At 48.3% G+C, this 26730-nt stretch overlaps 9 protein-coding genes across 9 annotated transcripts; 6 read left to right on the forward strand and 3 right to left on the reverse strand.

The window, feature by feature from the left end:
• Positions 1–1128: 1128 nt before the first annotated feature.
• On the forward strand, positions 1129–4257 carry hdaA (histone deacetylase hdaA; the record flags this gene model as incomplete). Its single annotated transcript, XM_015545393.1, has 14 exons — positions 1129–1792; positions 1846–2134; positions 2185–2198; positions 2258–2396; positions 2456–2568; positions 2636–2763; positions 2825–3035; positions 3092–3251; positions 3305–3368; positions 3416–3508; positions 3562–3644; positions 3701–3780; positions 3830–3936; positions 4000–4257. Exons 1-14 carry the CDS (start codon positions 1153–1155, stop codon positions 4255–4257), a joined length of 2379 nt encoding a protein of 792 aa, XP_015412493.1. The 5' UTR covers positions 1129–1152.
• A 1308-nt stretch (positions 4258–5565) lies between these two features.
• ANOM_000136 (putative BYS1 domain protein) lies at positions 5566–6030 on the forward strand (the record flags this gene model as incomplete). Its single annotated transcript, XM_015545394.1, has 1 exon — positions 5566–6030. One exon carries the CDS (start codon positions 5566–5568, stop codon positions 6028–6030), a length of 465 nt encoding a protein of 154 aa, XP_015412492.1.
• An 822-nt stretch (positions 6031–6852) lies between these two features.
• ANOM_000137 (putative dephospho-CoA kinase) lies at positions 6853–7671 on the reverse strand (the record flags this gene model as incomplete). The annotated part of the gene is made up of 1 exon (XM_015545395.1): positions 6853–7671. The coding sequence occupies one exon, from the start codon at positions 7669–7671 to the stop codon at positions 6853–6855; it is 819 nt and encodes a 272-aa protein (XP_015412491.1).
• Positions 7672–8693: 1022 nt separating this feature from the next.
• On the reverse strand, positions 8694–12284 carry ANOM_000138 (putative proline racemase; the record flags this gene model as incomplete). Its single annotated transcript, XM_015545396.1, has 3 exons — positions 8694–9345; positions 9404–9866; positions 11111–12284. 3 exons carry the CDS (start codon positions 12282–12284, stop codon positions 8694–8696), a joined length of 2289 nt encoding a protein of 762 aa, XP_015412487.1.
• Positions 12285–13469: 1185 nt separating this feature from the next.
• ANOM_000139 (a-pheromone processing metallopeptidase Ste23) lies at positions 13470–17124 on the forward strand (the record flags this gene model as incomplete). Its single annotated transcript, XM_015545397.1, has 2 exons — positions 13470–13937; positions 14020–17124. 2 exons carry the CDS (start codon positions 13470–13472, stop codon positions 17122–17124), a joined length of 3573 nt encoding a protein of 1190 aa, XP_015412486.1.
• A 532-nt stretch (positions 17125–17656) lies between these two features.
• ANOM_000140 (cleavage and polyadenylation specificity factor subunit 5) lies at positions 17657–18765 on the forward strand (the record flags this gene model as incomplete). Its single annotated transcript, XM_015545398.1, has 4 exons — positions 17657–17748; positions 17828–18079; positions 18163–18410; positions 18479–18765. The coding sequence occupies exons 1-4, from the start codon at positions 17708–17710 to the stop codon at positions 18763–18765; spliced, it is 828 nt and encodes a 275-aa protein (XP_015412434.1). The 5' UTR covers positions 17657–17707.
• A 1331-nt stretch (positions 18766–20096) lies between these two features.
• On the forward strand, positions 20097–22343 carry ANOM_000141 (uncharacterized protein; the record flags this gene model as incomplete). Its single annotated transcript, XM_015545399.1, has 12 exons — positions 20097–20290; positions 20356–20443; positions 20497–20622; positions 20687–20796; positions 20938–21050; positions 21116–21219; positions 21279–21406; positions 21460–21577; positions 21632–21749; positions 21808–22072; positions 22135–22189; positions 22248–22343. The coding sequence occupies 12 exons, from the start codon at positions 20097–20099 to the stop codon at positions 22341–22343; spliced, it is 1515 nt and encodes a 504-aa protein (XP_015412435.1).
• Positions 22344–22898: 555 nt separating this feature from the next.
• Positions 22899–23543, reverse strand: ANOM_000142 (uncharacterized protein; the record flags this gene model as incomplete). The annotated part of the gene is made up of 1 exon (XM_015545400.1): positions 22899–23543. The coding sequence occupies one exon, from the start codon at positions 23541–23543 to the stop codon at positions 22899–22901; it is 645 nt and encodes a 214-aa protein (XP_015412432.1).
• A 2436-nt stretch (positions 23544–25979) lies between these two features.
• On the forward strand, positions 25980–26718 carry ANOM_000143 (lipase family protein; the record flags this gene model as incomplete). The annotated part of the gene is made up of 3 exons (XM_015545401.1): positions 25980–26073; positions 26151–26316; positions 26382–26718. Coding segments are annotated over 3 exons (597 nt in total), but the record flags the coding sequence as incomplete, so codon positions are not given.
• Positions 26719–26730: the final 12 nt, after the last annotated feature.

Below are 26730 nucleotides of genomic sequence, written 5' to 3' on the forward strand. Positions count from 1 at the left end.
GTTCTATAGACAAAACATTCTAGTCCCCTGACTGTTCCACGTTCCCGGATTATCAGGTCACCACCCCGAGAAATTGGCCTGTGGGATAACAAAGTGCCCTGTTGACCGGGGATCTACATATCGCATAAAAAGCATATGATAACGTACTTATTTAATGAAATGATTTGACGTTCATACTGGATACAAGTCGGACCTGACAAGTCCTTCTCACTAGATTTAAAATACTAGCGTATTTATTGGGAGTAGGCTCAATTACAGGTGGCTTAGAATAGTTCCAGAATATGTACACAGAGGTAGTATGCTCGTGGCTAGCTTTGTTGGCTGATGGGTCTCGGCGAAGTACGGGAAATTCTCGGACGGGTGCAAGTGATTGTTGGAAATTGTCAATGCGGGAGATAGACAATTGAAAAACTTCTCACTTACGTCCGTTCACTATCTTGATTCTAATCTCCAGTTCGATTCATCTCCGTTAGCCATACGAACCGATATCAAGTCTAGTAGTGTTGAGGTTTCCTGCCGTTAGGTGCATGTGGCCTGTTTGGTGTCTATGACCAGCTGTAGTCACGTGCGGAAGCTAAGTAACCACGCTTTTTGGGGCTTCTCCAAGGAGCAGAGTACATAATCCAAGACTCCAGGACGTGCACCAGAACACTTATATTGGTGTGCACGTAGTAGATCAACCTTTACCTGTGGTTCTTTTGGGCTGGTGAGGACTTTATTTCTTTTTCGAACATCTGTCTTAGATCGCCCTGGTCTGGTCTAGTACAGGCTGTCTTCGTTGTTGAGCTTCTAGGCCTTCGAACTACTAGTATTTAGTAGTTCCTCCACAGTTGTGGTTTGATATCCCTCAACGCAAACTACCTCTACTGTTCTGCCTTATACCCTAGTACAGCTTGCGGCTCTTGTTTCATTCCTATATCCCTTATTGTTATTGTACTGCCCATTTCACTTGTTTTATGTCTTTTGCGCTCGACCCTTATTGGTCACTTCTCGAGTTGTTCTTTATCGACGAGGTATCTTGCCCAGGGAAGCTCGGGGTCTTGTGAGACTGACGTAATTGCCCAAAGACGACAGGTTTGGTTATGGCATGCTAGAGTGAACAGAAGACGTCTAAGAGACAGAAATAGACCGACTCGTCTAGGTTTCTGCGCAATGGCTGTGGAAGAGGACGAAGACACTGTCATGGGAGAGGCGGTTACTCATATCCCCAACCCTGCTCCCTCGCAGCATCTCACTCATGATGGTGCTAGCCATAGCAATGGAGGATCGGATCCGTGGCTCGTACCACCCCTCCTAGGCCAATCTCTCAAGCTGCCTGTCCAGTCAGTTGCTAGCGTGCAAAGCTCTCAGCCAACTGCTGCAGCAGACAACCACACAATGTCACCGCCCAAGAGTCTACCAAAATCAGCTGGCTCTGGTGATGCCACCGCAGAAGATCTCGTCCAGCTAAATGATAGCCTCGTTGAGGAAAACTCCGAGTGGTCTGAGGGTGAAGATGCCGTTGCCATTAGAGGCCTTCCCATTGCTCAACTTCCTTCCGGTCTATGTTATGACGTCCAGATGCGCTACCATTGTGAAGTGCGTCCAACGGCAGATGTCCACCCGGAGGACCCGAGGAGAATCTATTATATCTACAAGGAGCTATGCCGAGCTGGGCTCGTTGACGACCCAGAATCATCCAGGCCGCTTGTCTCACGACCTATGAAACGGATTAGTGTCCGCAATGCTACCGAGGAAGAAATATCTCTTGTCCACACTCCAGATCATTTCGCATTTGTTGAAAGTACAAAAGGTAAAAAAATAGTTTCATTTAGAAATTGTAGACGTCCCTGACTGATCTGACAGATATGACTGATGATGAGCTTATTGCGCTTGAACATACTCGTGATTCGATATACTTCAATAAGTTGACCTTCGCATCTTCACTATTGTCCGTCGGAGGAGCAATTGAAACATGCTTAGCTGTTGCCACACGGAAAGTGAAGAACGCTATTGCTGTTATCCGGCCCCCAGGGCACCATGCTGAACATGACAAAACTATGGGGTTCTGCCTGTTCAACAACGTATCTGTAGCGGCTCGTGTATGTCAGAAACAGTTAGGAGAAAAATGCAGAAAGATACTCATTCTTGATTGGTGAGTACTCAAGACGTGATCACCGGTTTAAGAGGTACTGATCAGCTCAGGGATGTTCACCATGGTAAAGCGTCGACAAATAAAGTATCTATGGTACAGGAAACAGACGCTTACACGATATAGGCAACGGTATCCAGAAGGCATTCTACGATGACCCTAATGTCTTATATATCTCACTCCATGTGTATCAGGATGGAAAATTCTACCCTGGAGGGGATGAAGGCGACTGGGACCACTGCGGTACTGGTGCTGGCTATGGACGGTATGGATTACATGCTAGAGATCTGTTGCCCACGTTTCATCGCTAACAGTATAGTATAGAAACGTGAACATACCTTGGCCGAGCCAGGGAATGGGCGATGGTGACTACATGTATGCCTTTCAACAAGTCGTGATGCCCATTGCACAGGAATTCAACCCCGATTTGGTCATAGGTACGTAAACCATCTGTCGATGACCCTGAATCAGAACGAGGGGAATTTGGGTTCTAATGCGTTATAGTCGCCTCTGGCTTTGATGCCGCTGTGGGTGACGAGTTGGGAGGTTGTTTCGTTACACCCACCTGCTATGCTCACATGACACATATGCTTATGACCCTCGCAAATGGAAAGGTTGCTGTTTGCCTAGAGGTAAAGTTAAACATACTCTGGTGCTGTGATCAACCGTTTGGCCTGACACTGCTCGTCGTAGGGTGGCTACAACTTCAGATCAATCTCAAAGTCGGCACTCGCAGTCACGAAGACTCTTATGGGAGACCCGCCTGACCGGCTCCATTCAACCCTCCCTTCAAAACTCGCAACGACTACCGTGAGACGAGTTATGATGATCCAGTCACAATTCTGGAGTTGCATGTACCCGAAAGCGCCGCAGGAGGAGGGACTCTGGACAGATAGGCTACATGGTAGGTAGAAAAGGCCAGAGTATAAGTGGCTGCATTGGGGGTAACAAAGTCTTTAGATGTTATTCGTGCTTACCAGTCCAAACGACTCTACGAAAACTACAAGCTCACCTCACTTTACATTTACCGAACTGCCATCTCCAAGTCCTTCGAGAACCAAGTTCTGGCCACACCGAATTATTACCAACGCAATCCACTCCTGGTGATATTCCATGACCCGTTAGTCCTATCCTGCGAACTGAGACGGCCAAGTTAGCCTGACTATTCAATAGACCGGAAATCATGGGATTGCCTCATCCCCTTACGAATAAGTTGGAGGCCCATAATTGCTGGCTTGTACGTGGACCTCTATTGGGATGTTCAAAGCACGCTAACTTGAGAAGGCTGATTCCATGAAGGACTATATCGGATGGGCTGTTGGAAAAGGGTATGCTGTGATAGATGTCAATATCCCAAAGCATGTGACGATCGAGCCCGTGAGTATCCGCCTCACTTCGATTTCTAGGCTTCCATTAACATGTCTGTCTAGTCCGGGAAATATGAAGACGAGGAAGAGAACCGCCCCACAGCGACCGAGGAACTGGCAGCATACCTCTGGGATAACTACATTGAGTGAGTGGGACAAAGATGAGAGTGAGTTTTGACCCAACAGCTAATAACCGATGTAGACCCAATGAGGCCACGGAAATCTTCTTTCTTGGAATCGGTAATGCTTTCTACGGAGTCGCCAATCTTTTGATCAATAGAGGTAAATTCCTTCGTTTCCACGTGGACAATCACTGCTCATATGGAGATAGATACGTTGTATAAACGAGTGAATGGCGTTATATCATTCGTTGCCGAAAACCCAGTCCGCGCGATTGCCTCTCATACTCAGGTTTGGCTGTCAAGATGGTACAAAGATGTATGCGCTCCAGTTTGTTGACATTTTAGTTTCCGTCCTGAAGCGGTACTGATGTGAACGCAGAATTCTCTTGTGTTCGTTTCGCACACCCATGGCGTCTGGAACACGGTTGAAAACCGGCGCAAACCATCGAAGCGCTACGGGCACTTGATCCAGTCTAGCAAGTCAGGACTGAGTGAGATGCTGGTGCATCACCAAGAGGAAGTGTTCCAGTGGATTGAGGATCGAGCTGACACACACGAGAGTGAGGAGACGGAGGAGGAAAAACAATCAAGTCGGTCTCCAACGAAGCTCGGCGAAGTGTTTGCCAAACCGACCTGAACGATGACCGCATTTTTGTGTTAATTATCTTGGTTGGCGGTCAGGAATGTTGCATAATAATATAACTTTTTATTGCACGAAGGATCAATGATGGTTACGCTAGGGATTTGAGTAGAGATAAAATAACCCGAAGCCCCAACATAGCGACTAATACATAGGGCATTCAGATTGGGACTTCACATTCGAGTCGGAGACTTGGTATGAGGGAGTAAGTACTAGTGGTTATCTCTTACTCCAGAAGGAGCCCTTGACCTGCATATTGATCTTCTGATCAATGATATATTGGGAGTCTTCCAAGCAAGTTGTGGCTGTGTTATGGTTGCGCCCTCGATCTGCCGAGCCCTGGCCGAGTGTTGATGGGGGAAAAAACAAACATCGGAAATATCGCATGTACCTATGCTGAATGTGGAGCATTGAGACATGTAGGGCACTGATTGGGATCCGTTTCTTCCGTCGGATCCACAAAGTGAATTAAATTGGTGGCGTTGCATTGCATCCATGACTTGTGCCAGTCGTTGATGGCAGAAGAATCCCTTGCGGGGGGAGTGCTGCAGTAACCAAAACCCCGTCTGTGCTTAAACCTCCGGGAATTAATTCTCCACCGCGGTCTTGCGCCTAAGGCTCGCTAGTCAGATGATGGCGCCGGATATGACAAGAGACAATCCCCTCCAAGTGACCTCATATGCTATCAATAGACTGCCGAAATACGAGATCCGAAGACCTCCAAAATGAACCGAACCAAGATATCACCACCGCTTCCAACGCGAGGCGAGCTACTGCAATGACCCTGAGACATCGCCAACCAGACTGTGCTAAACCCGAATCTAGTCTGAACGACTAATGCATCGCCATTGGATACCTCTCTTCGTCTACGGCGGATGTATGCGAGCGATGATGCCCCAGATGTAACTGTCTCACTTGGTGTTGCTGGAAGTCTCCACTGTTCGTACGGAGTACTGGGCCAAGCGATCTTTCCCCTACTACAATGTCTCAGTTCCCATACGTCCGACTCGGGTATTGACATCAGGTTAGCTAACCTCCGTCAGACCATCGACCCATCATGACTAGGGCAGGGTACCTTGGGATGAGCGGTCTGGGAAAAAGACCCGGGGGCATAGCGTTGACTCTCCTCTCTTTGAGCCCCAAGTGGAATAAAGGCAAAATACAACCAATTCCTTCTAAAAACCTCGGCCATCAGAAAAACATATAAAGGCACGACTTCCCACCACCCAAACCTGACATCCAACAATCATCCCTCTCAATTACATCCCTAGTTCCAACTCAGTCCAAGACCCATCCAAAGCAAAAATGCAGTTCAAAGCCCTCTCCCTCCTAGCCCTAACCCCCCTGGCAGCCGCCGTGGGCAACGCAGTGATCAAGAACTCCTGCGACCACCCCGTGTACGTCTGGTCCGTCGGCGGCTCTGTCGGCCCCAAACAGACCATCGAGCCAGGCAAGTCCTACAGTGAGCCCTTCCGCCACGACGCCGCCTCCGGCGGTATCTCCCTCAAGGTCACCACCGTCGACAACGGTCTCTACGACGGCAGCCCGCAGCTGAACTTCGCCTACACGCTCGACAACGCCGGCGTGTGGTACGACATGTCCGATGTCTTCGGCGACCCCTTCTCCGGCAGTGCCGTCGTCGTCAAGCCCTCCGACACCTCCTGTCCTTCTATCTGCTGGCCCGAGGGCGTCTCCCCCGGCGGCAGCCAGGTGAAGGTGTGCCAGAGTGGATCGGACGAGGTCCTGGAGCTTTGTGCCGAGAAGTGCTAGGTTCGTTTTTCCTTCCTTCCTTGCCACAGATCTTCCTAGTAAGATGGGCTAATGGATAACGCAGGTACTGTACAAGGTTGCAAGAATCAATTCGGCACGGGTTAATAACCTTATGCTATGTTTACGTCTGGGTCATGGGACTGGCTTACTTAATGAATGTTGGAAATCTATGTGATGATGATGAAACTCTGTATCTAAAGGAATCGATGTAGCAAATCATAATTGCTCTATTCTTCTCAACCGTGGTTATGCTGGGTCGTGTGTATATCTTGGATCCGGTCGATGAACTCTGAACTACGAACTAGTTCTCCACATTGATTGTGGCCGGAGTTATTGTGACTAATGGTTTGACGGAGTTGGAAAGCATGCTTGAGTTCCAATGGTACTTAGCGTAGGAGTAGTGGTGGTGGCTGGTTAGATGGTTAGGAAGTATTTTCCGGGCATGGCTTGGGCTTTTGTGACTATGGTAAATAGGGGATGGGGGATGTCTGGGAGAGGGCTATGGGGCACGCTATGTATATGCCGGCGTTGTAGTATGTATGATTGGAAGAAGACTTTGTTCAGCTGCTGAATGTTTCTTCTTCGTTGAACACGTCTTATATCTCTCCATATAACATGATAATAAGAGTCATACACCCAACTACCGAGTCCAGAGTAAGTTCCAAGTACGTAAAAGGGTATAACATACGATATAGTCTTGTAGGACTCCATCAGCTAAACGCATACACGACACAAATCCCATAAACCAGCGCCAATCATCCCAGAAAAGCAGCCCCCAAACACAAGGCACAAGAAAACAAAACAACACAAAAAAGAAATAGTCTACAATTTCGCCTTCTCCTCCTTAGCCTTCTTCTCCCAACTCTTCTGCGTCACAAAATTCACCGCCATATTCCACACAGCAGCACCGACCCCCAACGGCGGCGCCAAAAGCAAACACCAAGCCCACCACCTCGGACTCGTCTCCGAGATAGTACCAACAGCCTTCCTGACCTCCCTCTCCAAATCGCTCTTATCCCCATCATTCCAAACAATCACGCCCCGCGCAGACTGCGTACCCCGGAACTCCGCCTTCTCCACCTTCCCCTTCACATCACCCTGACTCTTGACCCGATTCTCCGCATCCTCCGCACTCAGATGCGGGTCGCGCGCCCGCAGCCTGGCCATCTGCACCTCCGGATCCCGCACCCCGACCACAATCACCGTCCCGCAGATGAAGTCCATGCCGCTTTCGAACAGAAGCGGGACGTCGAGGACAACCGCCCAGTGGCCCCGGATATAGTAGTAAAGGAGGGATTTATAGACCTCCCACCGGACAGCCGGATGGACGATCTTATTGAGGATCATGCGATCGCGCTTGCGCTCCTCCGTGGTGCCGAAGACGCGACGGCCGAGCGCGGGCCGGTTCAGGGGCCGTTTGGACCCCGTCGGATCATCTGGGGATGCCGGGAGGAGGAGGTCGGGGGTGCTGGGGCCGAAGTAGTTGACGATTGCTTTGTAGCCGGGTGTTCCTGGTTCGACGACCTGGCGGGCGAGCAGGTCGGTGTCCACTATGGGGGATGGAGTAGGGGGCGAGGAGAGGAAGTTGGACACCGTGGATTTGCCGGTGGCGATTGAGCCTGTTAGGCCGATTATGAGCATTTTTGTTTGGGGGTTGGGGTTCTGGTTCTGGTTCTTGGGCGTTGGTCTTTGGAGGGTGGTGAGGGTTGGTGGGGGTTCGGAATTGAGTTGCGGGGAGGTGGGAGGTCGTCTTGTGGTGGGTTTGGTCTGAGTTGTTGGTGGAGAGGGCTGTGGGGTGTTGATAGGGTGGTTTTGGCGTGGAGATGAGGAATTGCGTATGTTGGAGGAGGTTGGAAGAGTGTGTTCTTGAAGACGGCGGAGTTGGATCGGAGATGTGGGGAGAGCTCGACAAGCACCCTAACCTCGGCTCTTCTGTTGGTGACACCTGAACTGATACCACCTGATGGCTTATCACACGGGCATTAATACCAGGGTCTTGCATTATAACGCGGCATTTACGTCCTTGAATGCTCTATTCAAAAGAAAGACTGAAAGATAAAGTAGACGAGGTCATTACTGTCGAATTCATGTTGAGAGTTCCTATAGTGCCCAAAACCTAACGCCCCTTGCGATAATTACCTAATATTGTTACATGCAATGTTAATTGTCTATGATTTTGAGAGTGGATAGTGAATGAAGGGAGATAGTATGTCTAGAAGCTTCAATCTTCTGACTCAAACAATTCGTCGTCTAAGGTATCCGCATTCAATCTGTCGTGACTTTCATGAAATAGAACTGTAGACCCAAGTGGTTTGTAGAAGGGTTGTCGTAGTGAGACTTGACAGACAGAGCAGGCTGTCCGACCGCTGCGGGTTGGGTCCTGATGGTAGGTGTAGCAGGCAATGCCCCAGTCATACGGCACATTCGACCAGGAACAGACATCTGCATGTCGTAGAGAGCCGTCTATAGGCTGGTGGCAAAGCCTCAGGCAATGACCGACTACCATCAGGCCATATCGGCTGTGGACGCGACATATTGCATGCTTAAGCAGACACAGGTATAGTCTAGTCCGGGCGTGGTACGGTAGGGTCGATGTGTCTCCGGCTTCCTGACAGGATACCGCGTTCCTTGTACTGGGAGTGGCTGCATCAGTTTGCTAATGATCAAGCTTCAGGCAATCCCTTGGTCGGGTCCTGGTCCTGGCCTTTCCAGCCCTTATACGGCCATCCCTCTGGGAGAGAAGAAAAAGGAGGGAGCACGTAGCGTCCAGCGCAGTCTCCCTGGTTTGGACAAGATAGGTCGCACAGCCCGAACACCTTGCAGTAGCACTCTTCGGCAGTGGGACAGTACACGGGGCCCTTTCCGAAGATCATGTGCCATGAATACTCCATGATGCGCCCACTAAGGTCATCCTGCAGCGGCGTCTCAGCCAACCACTTCCTGAACCGCAAATAATCGCTCTTCGGCCGCTCAAGAACCTTCGATCGTGTGACACCGAATTGCGCACAACACGAAACCCCGACTTCCTCTGGTACTTCGACGCCAGGGAAAAGCTCCATGAAACCAGTCTTGAAGTACTCGCCTGCATGGACGTCGTCACGATGAGTATCAGTAAGCGGGTGGATCTCGACCGGACATCCGAGAACCCAGGCGCAGCGGAGATTGACATATCCTTGCTTTAGGAGGTAGGGGAGCTGGAAATTGCGGAGCATTGGGACACCGTCATAGTAGGGATCGTCATTATGCCACTGGTATCTTTGCGAGTGGATGAATAGCATCGCGTCGGGGAGGTTATCGTAGTTATCAATAATATACCTGTGGCAGAGTTAGCACTTCGTACGCTCACAGCAACCTGTGCAAGGGTTTATCTTACGTCAGGTACACCATAGACTCCCTTCCCTTGTTCAGGTCCACCGTCAACTCCGCCTGCTTATCATCTACCACGTAGATACTCTTATGCCATTCAGGAAAGTTATCATATAGCCAGGAGACGTCGTCCTTCTTCATACTAGCAATGACCAGGTCCTTCTCGAGAGTCTGCGACTTTGGCACCGGCGACGGGGAAGCCTGCCCCGAATGCGAATTTTGCTGTGAACCTTCATGGGATAATGAATTGTGGGATACAAATTTGCGGTGTTCCGACTTCTTCGCGAAGAACAGAAAGTACAAAGCGCCTATGATGAACATCGTCACCAGAATGGCCTTTTCGCGACTGCGACGGCGTGGACCTTGGACTCCGCCGCAGAATAGCATTGTGTTGACGATGGGGTAACAACTCGGATGGGGTTCGGGCAGAAAATCGAAAAGCTCAGTCGTATTTACAGGGACGAGTGAATCTAGTTCAGGTCGATAGAGCAGTGGTCATCATTGCGCTGCTGGGATTTGATCGGCAGGAGATGGGCAAATTGCAATAAGGTGGATTCCGCCGCGGGTCTCGACCGTCCGTGGTATTCCCTGCCCCCTGAATTCGACTTTGTTTATAACTTGGTGCGTGGTAAAATCATAAATCATATAGCGTAAAGCAGTAAGAACTGCGACGGGTTGTACAGGAGGGAGAGGCTGTCAGGCCAGAGGTTGCGACAAGTGGCAGAACAGTTGATTTCGTTTGCTAACTAAAAGCTGACCCCCCAGCCACAGGCCGCAAGTGGAGCCTGAGGACCCTTGCCCAATAAATATACCACTACGTAATAAGAACCCCTTCGCCTTCACATAAACTATGGATGCACAAGTTTTGGGATTGAGATCTCCGAACCCAATATGAAACTTTAGATCTTGGAAAGTCAGGAATTCTGCTCCCTCCAGTTCAATTCTTTACAAAACACTAGTTCCCAGCACCTGGCGCTGATCTAGATAGACCAAACTGGCTTCTTTGAGTTGTTGAGTTCTCGGCGCACAGTTAATTGACGGATCAGCCCTTGCATTCGCCCTGGATTATGGTCCTCTTTGTAATCGCTGCCATCGCCGGCTTCTGCATTTTTTGAATGCGCATATTGAGTGTTAAAGATCAACTACAACCTCGGGGCCAGCGACTGGATTTTGAGAAATGGAGGACAGTGTTTCATAGGTCAACAGACTAGCAGAAGGAAAGGAAGGATTGTCAGACTCTATCAGCGTTCTATGGACCTAAATACCCACCCTGACTCTTCTCTTGAGCAGACACGATAGTCATCTGATAGCTAAATATCTCTTCCGGGGGTCTGGTAAAGCCCTTCTTTCCTTCCCGTGAACAGTTATATAGAAATGAGCTGCTGGAGGCCCTCTAGCACAAGATGTTCTCCAGGCGCAATTGCTGGCTTCCCTATAGTTCTTTTCTAGACATAATATGTGGATCTCCATTGCCTTGAGCGAGGAATAGTTTTCGTCCTTTGGCTGTCCTAGCCCTAATTGTGGACCGTTTTTGCTTTCAGCACCCGTAAGGTCTTGTCTAGGTTGTTATGCACATGGAGATTTATATACAAATTCATTCGATATCCTCAAGCATCTTGCTCAATAAGAAAGCCGATATGTCATAAATAAACAGACAGCCCACGAGGGTATCAACACAATGTTGGGAAACATAGAGCATATCACGATGCTACACCAGCCATAGTGAATCCACTACTCGATACCACATCTTCATCTTCCACTATGAAGGTCATCGCCCCGGTATAGAAGGCCTGTCCGCCAACTTTCGCAACTACAGAACGAATACTCCTCTCCTTGGTATCAGTGATGGAATCCTCGCCGGCGATTTCAGCGGTAAACGCTCCGGCTCCAAATTTATTTGACACCAATGAGTTATACGCCCAGCGCTGTCCAGGCTTCCTCAAGCCCTTCTCATACGCCAACGCCACGCGCGCTGCGACGCAAGATCCTGTAGGCGAGCGATCGATTTGGCTATCGGCAAAGTAGCAAAGTCCAGTCTCCGTACCATCTACATCGCCAGGGTTAAAACCTGTTTTCGAGTCCACCATCATTATAGAATAGAGGAACGAAAGACGAGGGTCCTCCGGGTGTTGGATTGCGGAAATAATTTCCGGATGTGTTTTGAGATAGGGCAATAATTTCTGGCTACATCGCGTAGTAGCATCGAGGTCCACATCTTTCAAGGTTTTGAAGCCGAGCTCTTCGATATCGATGAGGGCGTAGTATGCCCCTCCGTAGCTGAGATCCAAAACGATCGAGTCCCTTGTTCCAAGTTCAGGCCAGCGAACTTCCGGCGGGATGGAAATCTTAAGTTGAACAGCAGGTGCAAAAGAAGGAACGGACAGGAACGATACCGATCGCGACGGGTCGGATTTCTTTCCGTCCGGCGTAGTAGGCACAGTAACCCTGATCAACCCGCAAGGTGCGTGCAGGTTAAGCTTAATACTTTGGCTGTCTGCATCAAACTTCAAGGTTTCTCTTTTGGGAAACACATTCAGGTCATGGGTATCGACCAGAAACCGGCCCAGTGCCATAGTGGCATGTCCGCACATAGTGGAGTACCCCTCATTATGGGTGAACAGAACCCCAATATCAGCTTCCCCGGACAGCACTAGCTCTGTCTCGGGGATGATGATAGCACCGTACATGCCATCGTGTCCACGGGGCTCTGACATCAAGCGTTTGCGAATGTCATCGTATTGGTTCTTCGCTTGATCGCGTTTGGAAAGAAGTGAGCCTTCGAGGTCGGGGAAGCCTGAGTAGATGATGCGGGTTGGCTCGCCGGTGGTGTGCATATCAATGCAATGGACTTGGCGGCCATTTGTTCGTAGTGAGCTGAGTACGTCCATTTTATTGCGTATATGGGAGTTGGCTGTTAATCTGAATAGGAGCTGATATATGGGTTTTTGAAAGTAGTGATCTGTGGTTTATATACTTCACCGGAGGAGGGTTCCGAGCGGATAGATACTCCGAAATGTGGGGAAATCTCCATATGTATTTACGCCCTTCAGAGCACATTCAAGAAACCCAGAGAGTCTGGGCTGCACTTTAAGGACGAAGGATCCAGCATATATTATAATCCATATTCATACTCGCCTTTTTTTAACTGGTACTGGCTGAAGTATTCACAAACAATGTTGGTCATCAGGACAAAGAATACAGTCTTAACAGATGAGCCACGATACACAAGACTGAAGGCAGTATACTTTGCCTATCTCTCCCTAGTTTCACTCTAGAATGGAAGTAAATGAGGTATAGGCTCATCTGAGTCATTTTTATATAGCATCATGCAAAAAGTGGAGTATTTGGGGAGAAAAAAATTTTGTGAATATGTTGAATCCTTCCAAAGAAGTGTGAAATGAGATAACAATGAGTTATGTAAGCCCAAAGAGCCGATGTGCTCTTGTTAAAGATGGTTATGAGAATATACTGCCAAGTTACACGCAGGTAGCTTTATATAACCACAGCTGCCTTTTGAACATAAAGATAAGCCCTGATATTGCCGAATTTTATATAGAACAGGGCATATTCTAAGGAAGCCCGGTTGTCACTAAGAAATGGCCGTTGCTAGTCATTGACTCACTGTGAAAGACAGTCTTGTGGGAGTATATCACCCTGTGTATCTGGAAAACATATCACACTACCTGAACTGAGATGATGTACATGCCTAAAGTATACTAACCCTGATCAGTGATGGTCTTGATCGAGGGCCCTTTTTGGGATGCATTATTGTGGGGAGCTTCACCGCCTGCAACCCGAGGGAATCCCCGCCTCACCGCCCTGATATTAATCATCATCCAATGGTTCCTCTGTGTTGAACAGCATTGTTGAAATGTCGTGATTGTTGTCATTCCTTCTCCCAACCTCTTTCTTACTGCTTCTCCTCGGCATAACCTATTCTCATTGTAAAGTTTCTTTGTGGGGACCACTGCCTTATCCAAGTGACGTGGACCCGCATTGACCCGGTGGCCACATTCATAAGTTCGCCGCCGGCAGCTCGCTCGAGCGGCTTCTTAAGATACTCCCGTTCTCGCATGCCTCCAAGGTCCCCGTCCTCTGCAGCCCTCCGCCTGTGGAACGCTAGGAGTCCCTCACTTTTTACTCCAGTTTATCGCTCGATTGCACATTCCGGCGCCCTTGCGGCGATCGTCTCTCCTTCATCGATTTCGCCACGGTTCTTCTCGCATCGCTCTCCCTGGTCATCCCGTGTGTGCACTCATCATTCCCATCTCTTGTCAATTCGTGCTCCATTCTCTACCAGAACTGCAGCCATGGCCTCGATAGAACGAATTACGGAGCATTTGGACAAGCCGGAGTTGGATGACCGCTCGTACCGCGTCATTCGTCTCCCAAACAAGCTTGAGGCCCTTCTTGTTCATGACCCTGATACGGACAAAGCAAGCGCAGCTGTCAACGTGAATGTTGGCAATTTTTCAGACGCAGATGATATGCCAGGCATGGCTCATGCTGTTGAGCATTTGCTTTTCATGGGAACAGAAAAGGTAGGTTAGATCGTGCTGGCGTGCTCACCTCGTCCCTCTTCTTGAGCGCATGACTGGTAGCTAACCTGTGCCATGAACACAGTATCCTAAAGAAAACGCATACAACCAATATCTAGCATCCCATTCTGGATCGTCTAACGCTTACACCGCTGCCACGGAGACAAACTACTTTTTTGAAGTGTCTGCCACTTCGGAGTCGAGTGATGGGTCGTCGAGTGGCAACAGTACCCCGACAAACGGGACAAACGGGACAAACCCTACCGAACAGACAGACGGCTCCGAATCTCCGAATAATAGTAAACCATCTCCTTTGTATGGCGCTCTCGATCGCTTTGCACAATTTTTCGTGTCGCCGCTTTTCTTAGAGTCAACGCTGGACCGCGAGCTGAGGGCAGTAGATTCTGAAAACAAGAAGAACCTACAAAGCGACCTGTGGCGTTTAATGCAGCTAAACAAATCTCTCTCGAATCCAGCGCATCCGTATCACCATTTCTCCACCGGAAATTTGCAGACGTTGAAAGAAGAGCCGCAAAAACGCGGGCTGAACGTTCGCGATGAGTTCATCAAATTCTATGAGAAACATTACTCATCTAATCGGATGAAGTTGGTGGTTCTGGGACGTGAAACATTGGATGAAATGGAGCAATGGGTTGGAGATCTCTTTGCTGGCGTAAAGAATAAAGATCTGCCACAGAACCGTTGGGACAATGTTCAGCCTTGGTTGGCCGACGATATGTGTAAACAGGTTTTTGCCAAGCCTGTAATGGATACTCGTTCGCTTGACATCTACTTCCCTTTCATAGACGAGGAGCATATGTATGAGTCCCAACCAAGCCGGTATATTAGTCACTTGATTGGCCACGAGGGTCCCGGCAGTATTCTGGCTTATGTGAAGGCAAAGGGTTGGGCCAACGGCCTGTCTGCTGGTGCTATGCCCGTTTGCCCTGGATCTGCATTTTTCACTGTCTCGATACGGTTGACAAAGGAGGGTTTACGGCAATACCGTGAAGTCGCAAAGGCGGTGTTTGAATACATTGCGCTGATCAAGGAACGGGAGCCCGAGCAGTGGATCTTCGACGAAATGAAGAATCTAGCCGAGGTTGAATTCCGGTTCAAGCAGAAGACACCGGCCAGTCGATTTACTAGTCGCCTGAGTAGCGTCATGCAGAAGCCCTTGCCCAGGGACTGGTTGCTCAGCGGCTCGCTCCTGAGGAGCTACAACCCGGAGTTGATCAAGAAGGCACTGTCGTACTTGCGCGCTGATAATTTCAGAATGGTTGTCGTTGCTCAAGACTACCCGGGAGACTGGGATCTTAAGGAGAAATGGTACGGCACCGAATACAAGGTCGAGGACGTCCCGAAAGACTTCTTGGCTGAGATTCAGGAAGCCTTGAATAGCACTCCGGAAACCAGGCTCTCTGACCTGCACATGCCCCATAAAAACGAATTCGTCCCCACCCGACTCTCCGTGGAGAAGAAGGAGACCTCGGAGCCAGCAAAGACCCCAAAGCTGATTCGCCATGATGATCATGTACGACTCTGGTTTAAGAAGGACGATCGGTTTTGGGTGCCTAAAGCCACTCTCCATGTCACTCTCCGGAATCCACTGGTGTGGGCTACTCCCGCGAACCTTGTGAAATCAAAGTTCTATTGTGAACTTGTCAGAGATGCTTTGGTGGAATACTCCTACGATGCTGAGCTTGCCGGACTGGACTATCACCTTTCTGCCAGTATCTTTGGGCTTGACGTGTCGGTTGGTGGATATAATGATAAAATGGCAGTGCTTCTAGAGAAGGTACTCACTAGCATGCGTGATCTAGATGTCAATCCAGACCGGTTCCACGTCGTTAAGGAGCGCTTGTCACGAGGATACAAGAACGCAGAGTATCAGCAGCCATTCTATCAAGTTGGCGACTACACCCGGTATCTGACTGCCGAGAAAGCATGGCTCAACGAGCAATATGCTGCTGAACTGGAGCACATCGAGCCTGAGGATATCTCGTGTTTCTTCCCCCAGTTGCTCCGCCAGAATCATATCGAGGTGTTAGCGCACGGAAACGTGTACAAAGAGGATGCCCTTCGGATGACGGATTCTGTGGAGAGCATCCTTAAGAGCCGTCCCTTGCCCCAGTCTCAATGGCATGTGAGGCGCAACGTGATCATCCCTCCTGGGTCCGACTTTATCTATGAGCGGGCACTGAAGGATCCCGCAAACGTCAATCACTGCATAGAATATTACCTTTTTGTCGGAAATATGACAGACGACGCTCTCCGAGCGAAGCTTTTGCTATTCGCCCAAATGACGGACGAGCCTGCGTTCGACCAACTGCGAAGCAAGGAGCAACTGGGTTACGTCGTTTGGAGTGGTGCACGTTATTCGGCCACGACTATCGGTTATCGAGTAATTATCCAGAGTGAGCGTACTGCCCAGTATCTGGAATCCAGAATCAATGCATTCCTGAGCAACTTTGGCAAGGTCTTGGAGGAGATGTCGGATGAAGAATTCGACGGCCACAAACGGAGTGTCATCAATAAGCGCTTAGAGAAACTTAAGAACCTGGGCTCTGAGACCACTCGGTACTGGACCCATGTTGGTTCTGAATATTTCGACTTCCTGCAGAACGAGTCCGACGCTGCTAACGTCCGGTCCTTGAGCAAATCTGACCTTATCCACTTCTATCAACAATATATTGATCCTGAGTCAACCACAAGGGGTAAGCTTTCAGTGCACCTGAAGGCTCAGGCTGGCGCCGATACAAAAGAGCCAAACGAGCAGAACTCTGAAGTATCGTCGCTACTTGCGAAGCAGTTGGAGACTGCCGGGTTTGCTGTGGATAACGATCGCCTGAAGATCGTGATCGAGAAACTCGATATTTCCGCTGAAAACGAAGGTCAGATTTTGGCTGCCCTCAAGACGTTCCTTGCCTCTGAGGTGAATCTGTCCGAGGAGCAAATTAAGCCAGTCCTTGAACAGGCGGAACAGAACATAGCCTTGCACTTGAAGCAAGCTGGTCCTGAGTCTAACAAAGAAGTATCCGTGACGAATGGCATTGGAAAACTTGGAAAAAACCAGGATCCGACCTATATCACCAATGTTTCCGAGTTCAAGGCACGCCTTGCTGTCAGCGCTGGCCCGAGCCCAGTGACTGACTTGAGCGAATATGAGGACTTTGATGCTAAGCTCTAAGAGTAGAATCTAAGAGCTGTATTCTCTTTCTTTTTTATTATGTTAGACATAGTCAATCTGTATAGATTCAGCATTGAACATGTGGGTGTTGGGGTGGGTGATGGTAAGGCATCGGTTGGGGTTATTGGAGCTATGGGATCTCGGTATGTACGTAGTAGATCCACTTAGAAACCAAGCGGTTCAGATGTTGGTTTAACATTATTCAATGCTCGCGGAATAAGGTAAACAAATCAGAATCTGATGCATAATGAAAGGAATTGAAGATACTTTGTTTTCACATAGATTATTAGAAACTGGAAGCATGTGGACTGATGTGCTCTGGTTGTATCGAACATCGATCGGTGTAAAGTAAATAGCGCTCTCGGGGCGGTGGAATGTTTTCGCGGGGCGAGTCCGATGGCCATAACAAAGCTAACTACGGTTTACTCCATCCGCTTCTCCATCAGCGCTCCGGTAGACCTCCGCCGTATCAAAGTTGCGACTGAACACAGCCGCGCCAAAATTCACTCAATTTTATAGTTATTTGAAATTTAACTCGCACGAATACTGCACCTTTCATTTCCAGAAACAGATAGTCGCCAATATGTCAACTACCACGACGACGGCGATGCAAAGCTCTCGCCCGTATGTCTCTGCTTCGTTTATCGAACCTACCCACGGCTTCTGTCCTCACTGGCGGTTACTGATAATTCATTTCTCGCAGGCCTATCATCCCTAAAGATTTCTCCGCTCAGCAACCTCAAACGATCCGTTTATATCCACTCTCCAATTACACATTCGGTACCAAAGAAACCCAACCGGAGGAGGACCCCTCAGTCCTGGCCCGTCTAAAGCGCCTTGAGGAGCATTACGAGCAGCATGGCATGAGACGGACTTGCGAAGGTGTTCTTGTTTGCCACGAACATAACCATCCTCACGTGCTGATGCTACAAATCGCCAATGCCTTTTTCAAGCTGTACGTGTTGCTTTAGCTACACCGACTGCCGTGGCCTGCAGTGCGGCATACCACAGAGAACCGTAGACTGACCATCAACCTAGTCCCGGCGACTATCTTCACTTCGAAGACGATGAGGTGGAGGGTTTCAAGAAGCGATTAAATGAGCGCCTTGCGCCTGTCGGGTCACAATTCTCGGGAGAAGGCGTCAACGAGGACTGGGAAATCGGCGACACACTTGCGCAATGGTGGCGGCCGAATTTTGAGACCTTCATGTATCCCTTCCTGCCTGGTCATGTTACCCGGCCAAAGGAGTGCAAAAAGTTGTACTTCATTCAGCTGCCTAAGAAGAGTGAGTCTCGAGCCTTGACTCTTGCACTTGTTTCATATTGGACCTGTCTGACTTTGTTCCTTTTCCAGAGGTCCTCTCAGTACCGAAGAACATGAAGCTTCTTGCTGTGCCGCTTTTCGAACTATACGACAACACCGCCCGTTATGGTCCACAACTGTCGGCTATCCCCCACCTACTGTCTCGGTATAACTTCGAATTTGTGGATGAGAACGACAACGTCGTCGCGGCGACCCCGGGCACACCACTGCCTGAAGGCCAAATCCCTAAGACCAAGGTCCTCGCAGGAGACAATGATGGGCAGGACGAAGGAATGGCTGACTACACCGGAGATCCCACCGAGAATGGAGGACAGTGAGGACTGGCCCGGTCCGAGGGTGAGTACATATATGCGTTGCTCAGCAATTGGACGCTAGTTTGTTTGCGTCCCGCTGATTGCCGTTTCTTCAAAGACATGATGAGTTTTATTATTGGCCGGCGTTTTGAGGAGCGGGATGTTCTCTGTTGTATTTTCCCGATAATGATCCATCCTGGCTTAATTACTAAAAAATTTAGAAGAGAAAGGATTAATCGGTTGATTCGTAGCGTGTATTCTATGTTTTCTTACTGTAGTTCCGAATCTCTATATTTGAATTAATTTCTTGCTACTTTCACGCAGCAACAACAGCTCTCTTCTCATGACAGATTGTAAGGGGCAGGGCAGACCCACCAAATCTTAAGCTTCTACCAGGTGAATAATTGGCCTGAAAGGAGAACTGGAAGATTGATCTTCGCCATGTCAAAGTTGGCCATTAAACTTCCCTTCTTTACATAGGTCTGGCTATGGACCGTTGTCAAAATAACACGGAGTAGGGTAACTGTTGTTGTTTGTCGCCAGGAACGCTGTCGGTATCTCATAGGACAGAGAAAAAAAAAATTACAGGATTGATCAGTAAGAGCTTATCACTTCCAGTAAGAAAGTATTCAGCTGAGTCCTATTCCTGCTTCAGCCCCAGCTGGAGCTGAATCAGGGTATTGACTCACGCAGCCTGGCATTGGAGATACAACAGTGTAGATATATAACCTAACTTCTACACTTGATAGTTTTTTTTTCCCAGCTGGTGAACTCTGATAAGTCTCAGTATGGGGCACTAGAGGTTTCAAATACTGGATAACTTTAACTTCTGAGAATGTATACAGTTGAGTAGGATCACAGCAAGAGGGCAAATGTATCTGCGTCAAGCACAGGAAAGCAAGAGGAATAGGAGAGGGAGGAGTTAAAACACAATGATTGAAAATACTACATAGAAAAGATATAGGTCCCTTGACCCCGCCTTGCAGCACTCGTTGTTCAGCTTCAATCAATATCATTCCTATCCTACACTCATGCCAGCGCACCCGATGCATAGAAAACATTCCACCGGGTGTGGAGCTGGAGCAAGGGTAGATGTTTCGTGCCTGTAGTATCTTACAGAAATCTCGCCGACTTTTACTAAAAGTTTGATCAGCGTTCTCGAGCCACTGCAGGTAATGACATACGAGGTACAGGAACAATAATATCACACCGCAATATGGTCCCTCGCTATACCGTATACTGTTTACAGCCAGTCTTTGACGGTGTATACATATAAATCAGGCAGTACCATATAGCCTTGGTATCCAGACATAAACCAAGCCCTTGAAATATCACAATACCCCAACAAATCAGCAATGTCGTCTGAAAAAACCGAGGACTTGAACAGTTATACTGTGTTGCGCGTGCACAAATATGACCCCGACAGTGAAGCATCGACGCCACAACGCCTCATCCAGGTTGAGAAGGACAAGTTCACCAGCATCGAAACGGAAAAATTGGAAGCACTTAGGAAATTTTTGATAAGCGAAAAGGTCTTCGATTCTTCAGAGTACGATATATATTGGGCCCGTGGAGAACGAGTGTCGCGGGCTTACATCCATCCAGCATATCTAGCCCATTCTGCGATAAAAATGGGTCTGAAATGTCCGACTCAACCATGGTGAAGCTTTACTTCAGCGTAGTCGACGAGGCAAAAGAGGAAGTATGAAAAGCATAATTCATCTTCCACAGAAGTTTTACTAATGTCCCTATAAGATAACGAAGATGTCGGCAACTTCAACTTCTCAATTGAATGTGTATTTCAAACAGAAGAGGACACGCACCACCCTTGACGATGAAACGAAGGAGTTCCTCAAAAGGCAACTGGAGCTGACCACGAAGGTGGGTCCTCAGCTAGGAACACCCATCGTAGCTTGTCTTGATCTGCTAAGTTGTTGCAAAATAGGATCAGAAATTGTCAGAGGCGGACCTCAAAAGGCTCAAGTCAACATTTGATGCAGCCAACTGGAAGGCGACGGCAGGATCGAAGCAAAGGTATCTCCTCTCATACCGATGGTGTGTCAGTGCTCAGAAAAGGCTCACGAACCTATCTACCCAGCCATGCTGCCGACTTGACCGAAGAGCAGTGGAGTATTATTACACGGACGAACTGTCTTTTCAGTGGCTATAAGATAGTGAGATATGAGAAGATAATAGGGGCCCCGCGCTACTGGATCCCCCCAAGTCGGCTGGCGACAAGAAATCAAGTCCAAGCAAGGTTCAGGGCAAGGTGACCACAGAAATGAAAGTTGAACGTACCCCCTACAGCGGTAGGTAGTGTTTCAATTATGTGGTATGCTAGAATGAATTGGTACTAATCGATGGCATCCTGTAGCGTTTCAACTAAAGAAAAGGCCATTTCAGAAGGATGAGATATCAGCTGATCCTGGTGAAGGATATCTCATCTCAGGAACTCCGACAGCACCTGGGGCTGATAATGTGGGGCCATAGGCTTCTAGCATACCAGGCGCAAAGCTGACAATTTATGTGCTATCTAGCTTGAGTTTAGGATCCCTCGATTCCGAGTCGATGACGATTCGTATGTGAGCGTTTATGAGACGCAAAACGCTCTAGAGAGCTCACTTGCGAAGGGCTCATTTTCCGAGACCGCAGTTCAAGCGTCTGTGTAAATTTGATCATATACCCTCCTGATGGCTGGATGTAGCTGACTTATGACAGCGGTGGTGGTTTCTGGGGTGTATCCGCCGCAGCCAGCGCCGGATTCTCCGCAAATAGTAAAAGCGATTCAGTAACCGCGAACTCTGAAGAGAAAAGAACAATGCACATTACTTACAAGGTATATCTGTCTGTGGGAGGCAATTGTCAAATAGCAAGCGTTAACCATCAACAGTTTCCGCGTGTTACGGTGTACCTTGACAAAGATTCTCTTGAGATCACCGAGGAATGCAAACGTGAGATCACAAAGGTTCAGGACAAAAAGAGTTTGATAGCCTTTAGCAAGAAGTTTGGTTCGTAATTTGTTTCCCTACTATATTGCTCAATTGACAGGTTTAACCATGCTTGAAGGTGATATCTTCCCCCAAAGGGTCCAACTTGGCGGAGCTCTGTTCGCCAGCGAGGACAGCGTTGCCGATAGTGATCAAACCAAGAAGAACCAAGCTAAGGCTATGAAAGTCTCTGCTGCTGCCTCCTTCTCATCATCATGGGCCCAAGCCTCCGCCAGCGCAAGCCACGAACAGGGCAGCAGTTCTATTGAGAACACATCTAAACAGAATCTCACGAATGCAATGGCCTGGGAGGCGACCGGGGGCGATACATTGCTATGTAATAAGTAAGCACTTAGCGCGACGGGGTGAATAGGTGCCATTCTATATGCTGATGATAACATTATAGCCCTCCGCTGTGGTGTGCAACTGTGGGTGACTTCTACAACTGGAGGGTAATTGACGTAAGTCCATCTCTCAATGTCTGGTTATTGAACATTAACTGATTTACCACAACAATAGCAAAGCGATGTTCTCCCGCTTTACGAGGCGCTTGATGAAATCAATGATAATACAAATTTTGCCACACAATTCGAACAGGCCGCGAAGAGAGGCTGAAGAATTCCACCGTGAGTTTGTGACGGTTAAAAAAGGGCTCGAGGCGTTTCAACAGCTGTCAGGAGTGAGCTTAAAGCAAGAACTTTCAGTGCCCTTGCTCTCTTGAATACTTGCAATAGAATTGGAAGCAGAAAAAGGAATACAAGAGGTCATATCAACTCGATCATGGGGAATCCTATCGAACAGTTTACCGTATAGGCTATTCTAAAAAAACAATCTTATCTTCCCATAGCCCTAGGACTTCACCACTTGCCTGGCGATCGTATTCAGCTTGGCCTTTCACTGTGGATACCAGTGAGAATTTCTTTCAAAATCTGCCAGTATATATTCTCTAGACCTTTGACTCCGACAGTTTCTTATGTCTAGGTACTTCACGAAAACCATTACTTTGAAACTTCCCATCTGATTCAAAAAAGAGTTAAATACAAAACTGCATTCAGTTACAGGATCTCCGCCACTTAGGAGAAGCCACAGCAGGTTTCGAAGAGCAAGAGACTGTTAAACTAATCCGGTAGTTGGGAAGCCTTTAAACCTGTGAAGGCATTCTCTGTTTAGCTAGACCCAGTGCTTAAGTGTATTTCTCGAACTGATGGACTCCGGTTTCGAAACCAGGGTGTCCTCGTCTTTGGGCATCTTAATTCGTGCGAACTGATCCCCGGAGAAAAAGTAATAGGTATCATCATTGTTTGGAAGAATCGCGTCAACTGTGTCGAAGCCAGCTTGAACGAGAGATGGCCATGACTCGGCAATTGTGCCCTGCGAGATGATCGTATCGTCCACGCTCACATCTACCCATTCCAAACCCCGGAAGAAATATATATTTTTCTTTGACCCTGGGACAACCATTGCCGCGTCCACTCTATCAAAACCAACCTTTTTCAGGGACTTCCAGCTCGACACTATAAGGCTGGGTTCACCATATTCCAAGGTATCCTCCCATGTGTTAAGATCTAGTTTCAGTCGGAGGTATTTGGCTCCAGAGAAGACATAAATGCTGCTCTCGGTGTCTGGTACTGGTACCACGGCATCAACAGTGCCAAATCCCGCTTTATTAAGGGACTTCCACGTAGAGCGAATAGAGGCTGTGTCTCTCAGCACACTGTCGACCTTACCAGGGGTAAAGTTGACTTTGATGTAGTTGGTGCCAGACCAAATGTAGGCCATGCTCGTCCCAGGAATGCGGTAGGCGGCGTCAACCATGATGATGGATCAAAGAGGTACGGCGACGTGATTCGCGATGAGTTTGTCTCGAACAGAAAAAGAGAAACCCCAGCTGTGAGGTTTTTAAAAATGCGGCGATTTGTGGTCAGATTGGATGGTTTGGCGCTACCTAAGTTTGTATATCTCACCGCTATTTCTATCTTTTGGATTATGTCTTATTAACGTTAGTTCGCCGACCTTTCTCCAATATCACTCTGCATGATTCCACAGCCAGGCAGAAAGACCTACTACTCCATCTCATGGAAGGAACACGTCACCTACGTCTGTCTAGTGGAAGCTTTGGCTAAGATCGACAAGAGATGCGTCGAACTGATCGAATCGCCGGTTACCGTCGAGATTACTGCTGACCGCTGTATTGGCGCTATACTCAGCAATCTAACCCTAATACACTGTGGTTGCAACTTTGCAAGCGGCCGCGGGCTAAGATAGATAGACAGATACGGACCTCTCTAGACACAGAAGATCACTATATTCTTTAATATTTTATTCTAGTTTTATGTGGACGCTGCCTAATTAGGCCCAGTGCTGTTGTTCTTCCTAAGCGATATCTTCCTATAGTCTTGTAGTGTGGGTGACTGGTTCGCGAACGTCTCACGATCAAGTCCTGTTCGGTTCATAGGGTGCATAGCATACTGCGAAACCCTGTCTAGCTGAATACAAAGAAGAGCATTGATTCTATGGGCCGTATAAATCCAGTGAGATGTACTGAGTTCAACCACTGCTTGGTAGTCTGAATTTCCACCGAATCATTGTTCAACTAATGTATGGACTACGGCATGGATGGATGATTTCATCTACCCTGATACATATTGAAGGGTACTGGCCACCCCTATCACTATTTCATGCACTCTATCTAGTGATTATTTTGTATCAGCTGTCCGTTTAGTCTGTCTGTGAAATGATTGATCTCATTCTATCTGGATCATGCTACAACGGTGACATAGCGTCAGGTACGATGTAGTCCGATCTCCGGGCACAGATAACAGGCTGATGATACCGTACACGAAAATCAACAGATCGACTGTTAGAGGCCTTTGCAACCCTTCGACTACAGTGCCGATCAAACAGCGCTGGCTGTAGATTATTGGTTACCTGGTCAGTGCTGATTGGGATGCTTAACAAGGAAACTATGGAACGGCGGAATTTCCGTATCGCCTGATAATTCAGGCCTATGTGGCCTAAATACTGAGCGATAGATGGACACCTAACCTTTTACAGGATAGCAGTATTCTACAGTTGAAAGAAACATACTTAACTCAGGGCCCAGACTCGAGGAATACTTCTCCTAGATGCCCCCAGACAGTTGTGATGGAGGTTTTCTCTTCCACTTTAGACTATGAACGCTTTGCACCACTGGAAATAAAATGGTGTGTATAGAACGCTGAGCAGCAGATAACGAGTGCATACCAGTAGAAAGCACCTGCAGCTATATGGAAGGAAAATCTGACTAGTGATTCATCATCGCGTACGCCAGAGAAAGACAGCCCTACGTTCGACCTCACTGGACTCTCTTTTAAACAAGCACCTACTAGTAAGCCAAAACGTGCTCACCCAATGTCCCGGACTCGTTTAACTAATACAGAGGAAACGGAATCCTTCCGAAGGGAGAAATATCGGCGATATGACAATAGTTCATCAATGCTCCATCGCCAAGATCTCCGTTGGTTCAAAAATCTCTCCTACGGCAGAGATGGCTCAGTGATAAGCACTAAATACATCAACGGAACGGAACAGAAAAGAAGGGATCATCCAAGACAAATAAGCCAACGAGAGCCGTTGATTGGTCCCAGCTGTCCCTAGGACCTGGAAATGCTGTTCATTAACCGTTAGGGTAAGGAACTGGGAAGGTCCCCACTAGCGAACCCATGGATAGCGATGGGAACTATGAACTTGGCGGCAGGGACGCGGGTGACTTAGTTCCTCTGTCGTATGCACTCTGCGCAGAATTCTAACATTGTAGCCTCCCTGTTCTGTGGTCTTGGCTTCTGATTCGTTCCCATTGCAGTGATCTAAGCCTCTTCATACTGCCGATCTTCAATTCTGCATTGGCCTTCTTTCGCCTATTGTTTGAGCTTTATTGCCTGATACTGGGATAAGCTACGATGTATCTTAGTGGATGTGATTTGTGCACTCCGTATCCCACCGGAATACCGTTGGGGAGTTTGAACTTCTGGTGTGGAGACTGCGGTAGTGGTGAATTCTGCCTGTCCGTGCCTAGACATATAAGGTTGTTTAAGGATTCCAGGGATGACTCTGGATCGGTTTGAATCAGGGAGAAACTACAGGTCTAAGCACCTCCGGCGTTGTGGTATTCCAAGTGGCTAAATTCTGGGTTCATATGACCTGTCCCTTCATTTCAATTGACTTTTTCTTTGTTCAATACATATATTATTTCTTTTATATAATATTCGCGCAATGCGCCATTTCGGCAAAGCTTTGACAGCTTTCGCGGCCTGTGCAGGGCTGGGCGTTGCTGCCCCTTCTTCTTCGGCTCAAATAAACCCTCGAGGTGAGTGTGGACAGCTACTACCCCTGTGCATGAGGTATTCTATCATATGAGAGGTCAGATTCTAATTATGGCTTTAGAGGTCTCGCCACAATTCCTTCAACAGCTCACGCTATACGCCCAGTACGCGGCAGCGGCATACTGCTCCGCCAACACCAACTCTCCGAATACGAAGCTTACCTGCTCAGTTGGAAATTGTCCTCTTGTCGAGGGAGCGAACACCAAGACTTTGGCCGAGTTTGAAGAGTACGTCTCTTGACTTCATCACAAGCATCTTTACCCTAAACCCGCTAACATATGAATCAAAACAGAGCTGAATCCTTTGGCGACGTAGCCGGGTTCCTCGCCGTAGACGAATCCAACAAGCATATCGTTCTCTCCTTCCGAGGAACCAGATCGATAGAGACCTGGGCTGCCAACGTCCAGCTCGCAAAGGAGGATGTCGACGAACTCTGTGACGGGTGCGAAGTGCATACCGGCTTCTGGAAGTCATGGGAGTCGGTAGCTACCGCTACGATGAATGGCGTGAAGAAGGCCCTTCAGGCTTATCCTGGGTTCAAGCTTGCCGTGACCGGGCACAGTTTCGGTGGTGCGGTTGCGACTCTTGCGGCGACTGTTCTGCGGAATTCGGGATCGATGGTTGAGTTGGTGAGTCTTTTC

Source organism: Aspergillus nomiae (genome assembly GCF_001204775.2).
Source record: "Aspergillus nomiae NRRL 13137 chromosome Unknown contig00002, whole genome shotgun sequence".
Taxonomy (NCBI): Eukaryota; Fungi; Ascomycota; class Eurotiomycetes; order Eurotiales; family Aspergillaceae; genus Aspergillus; species Aspergillus nomiae.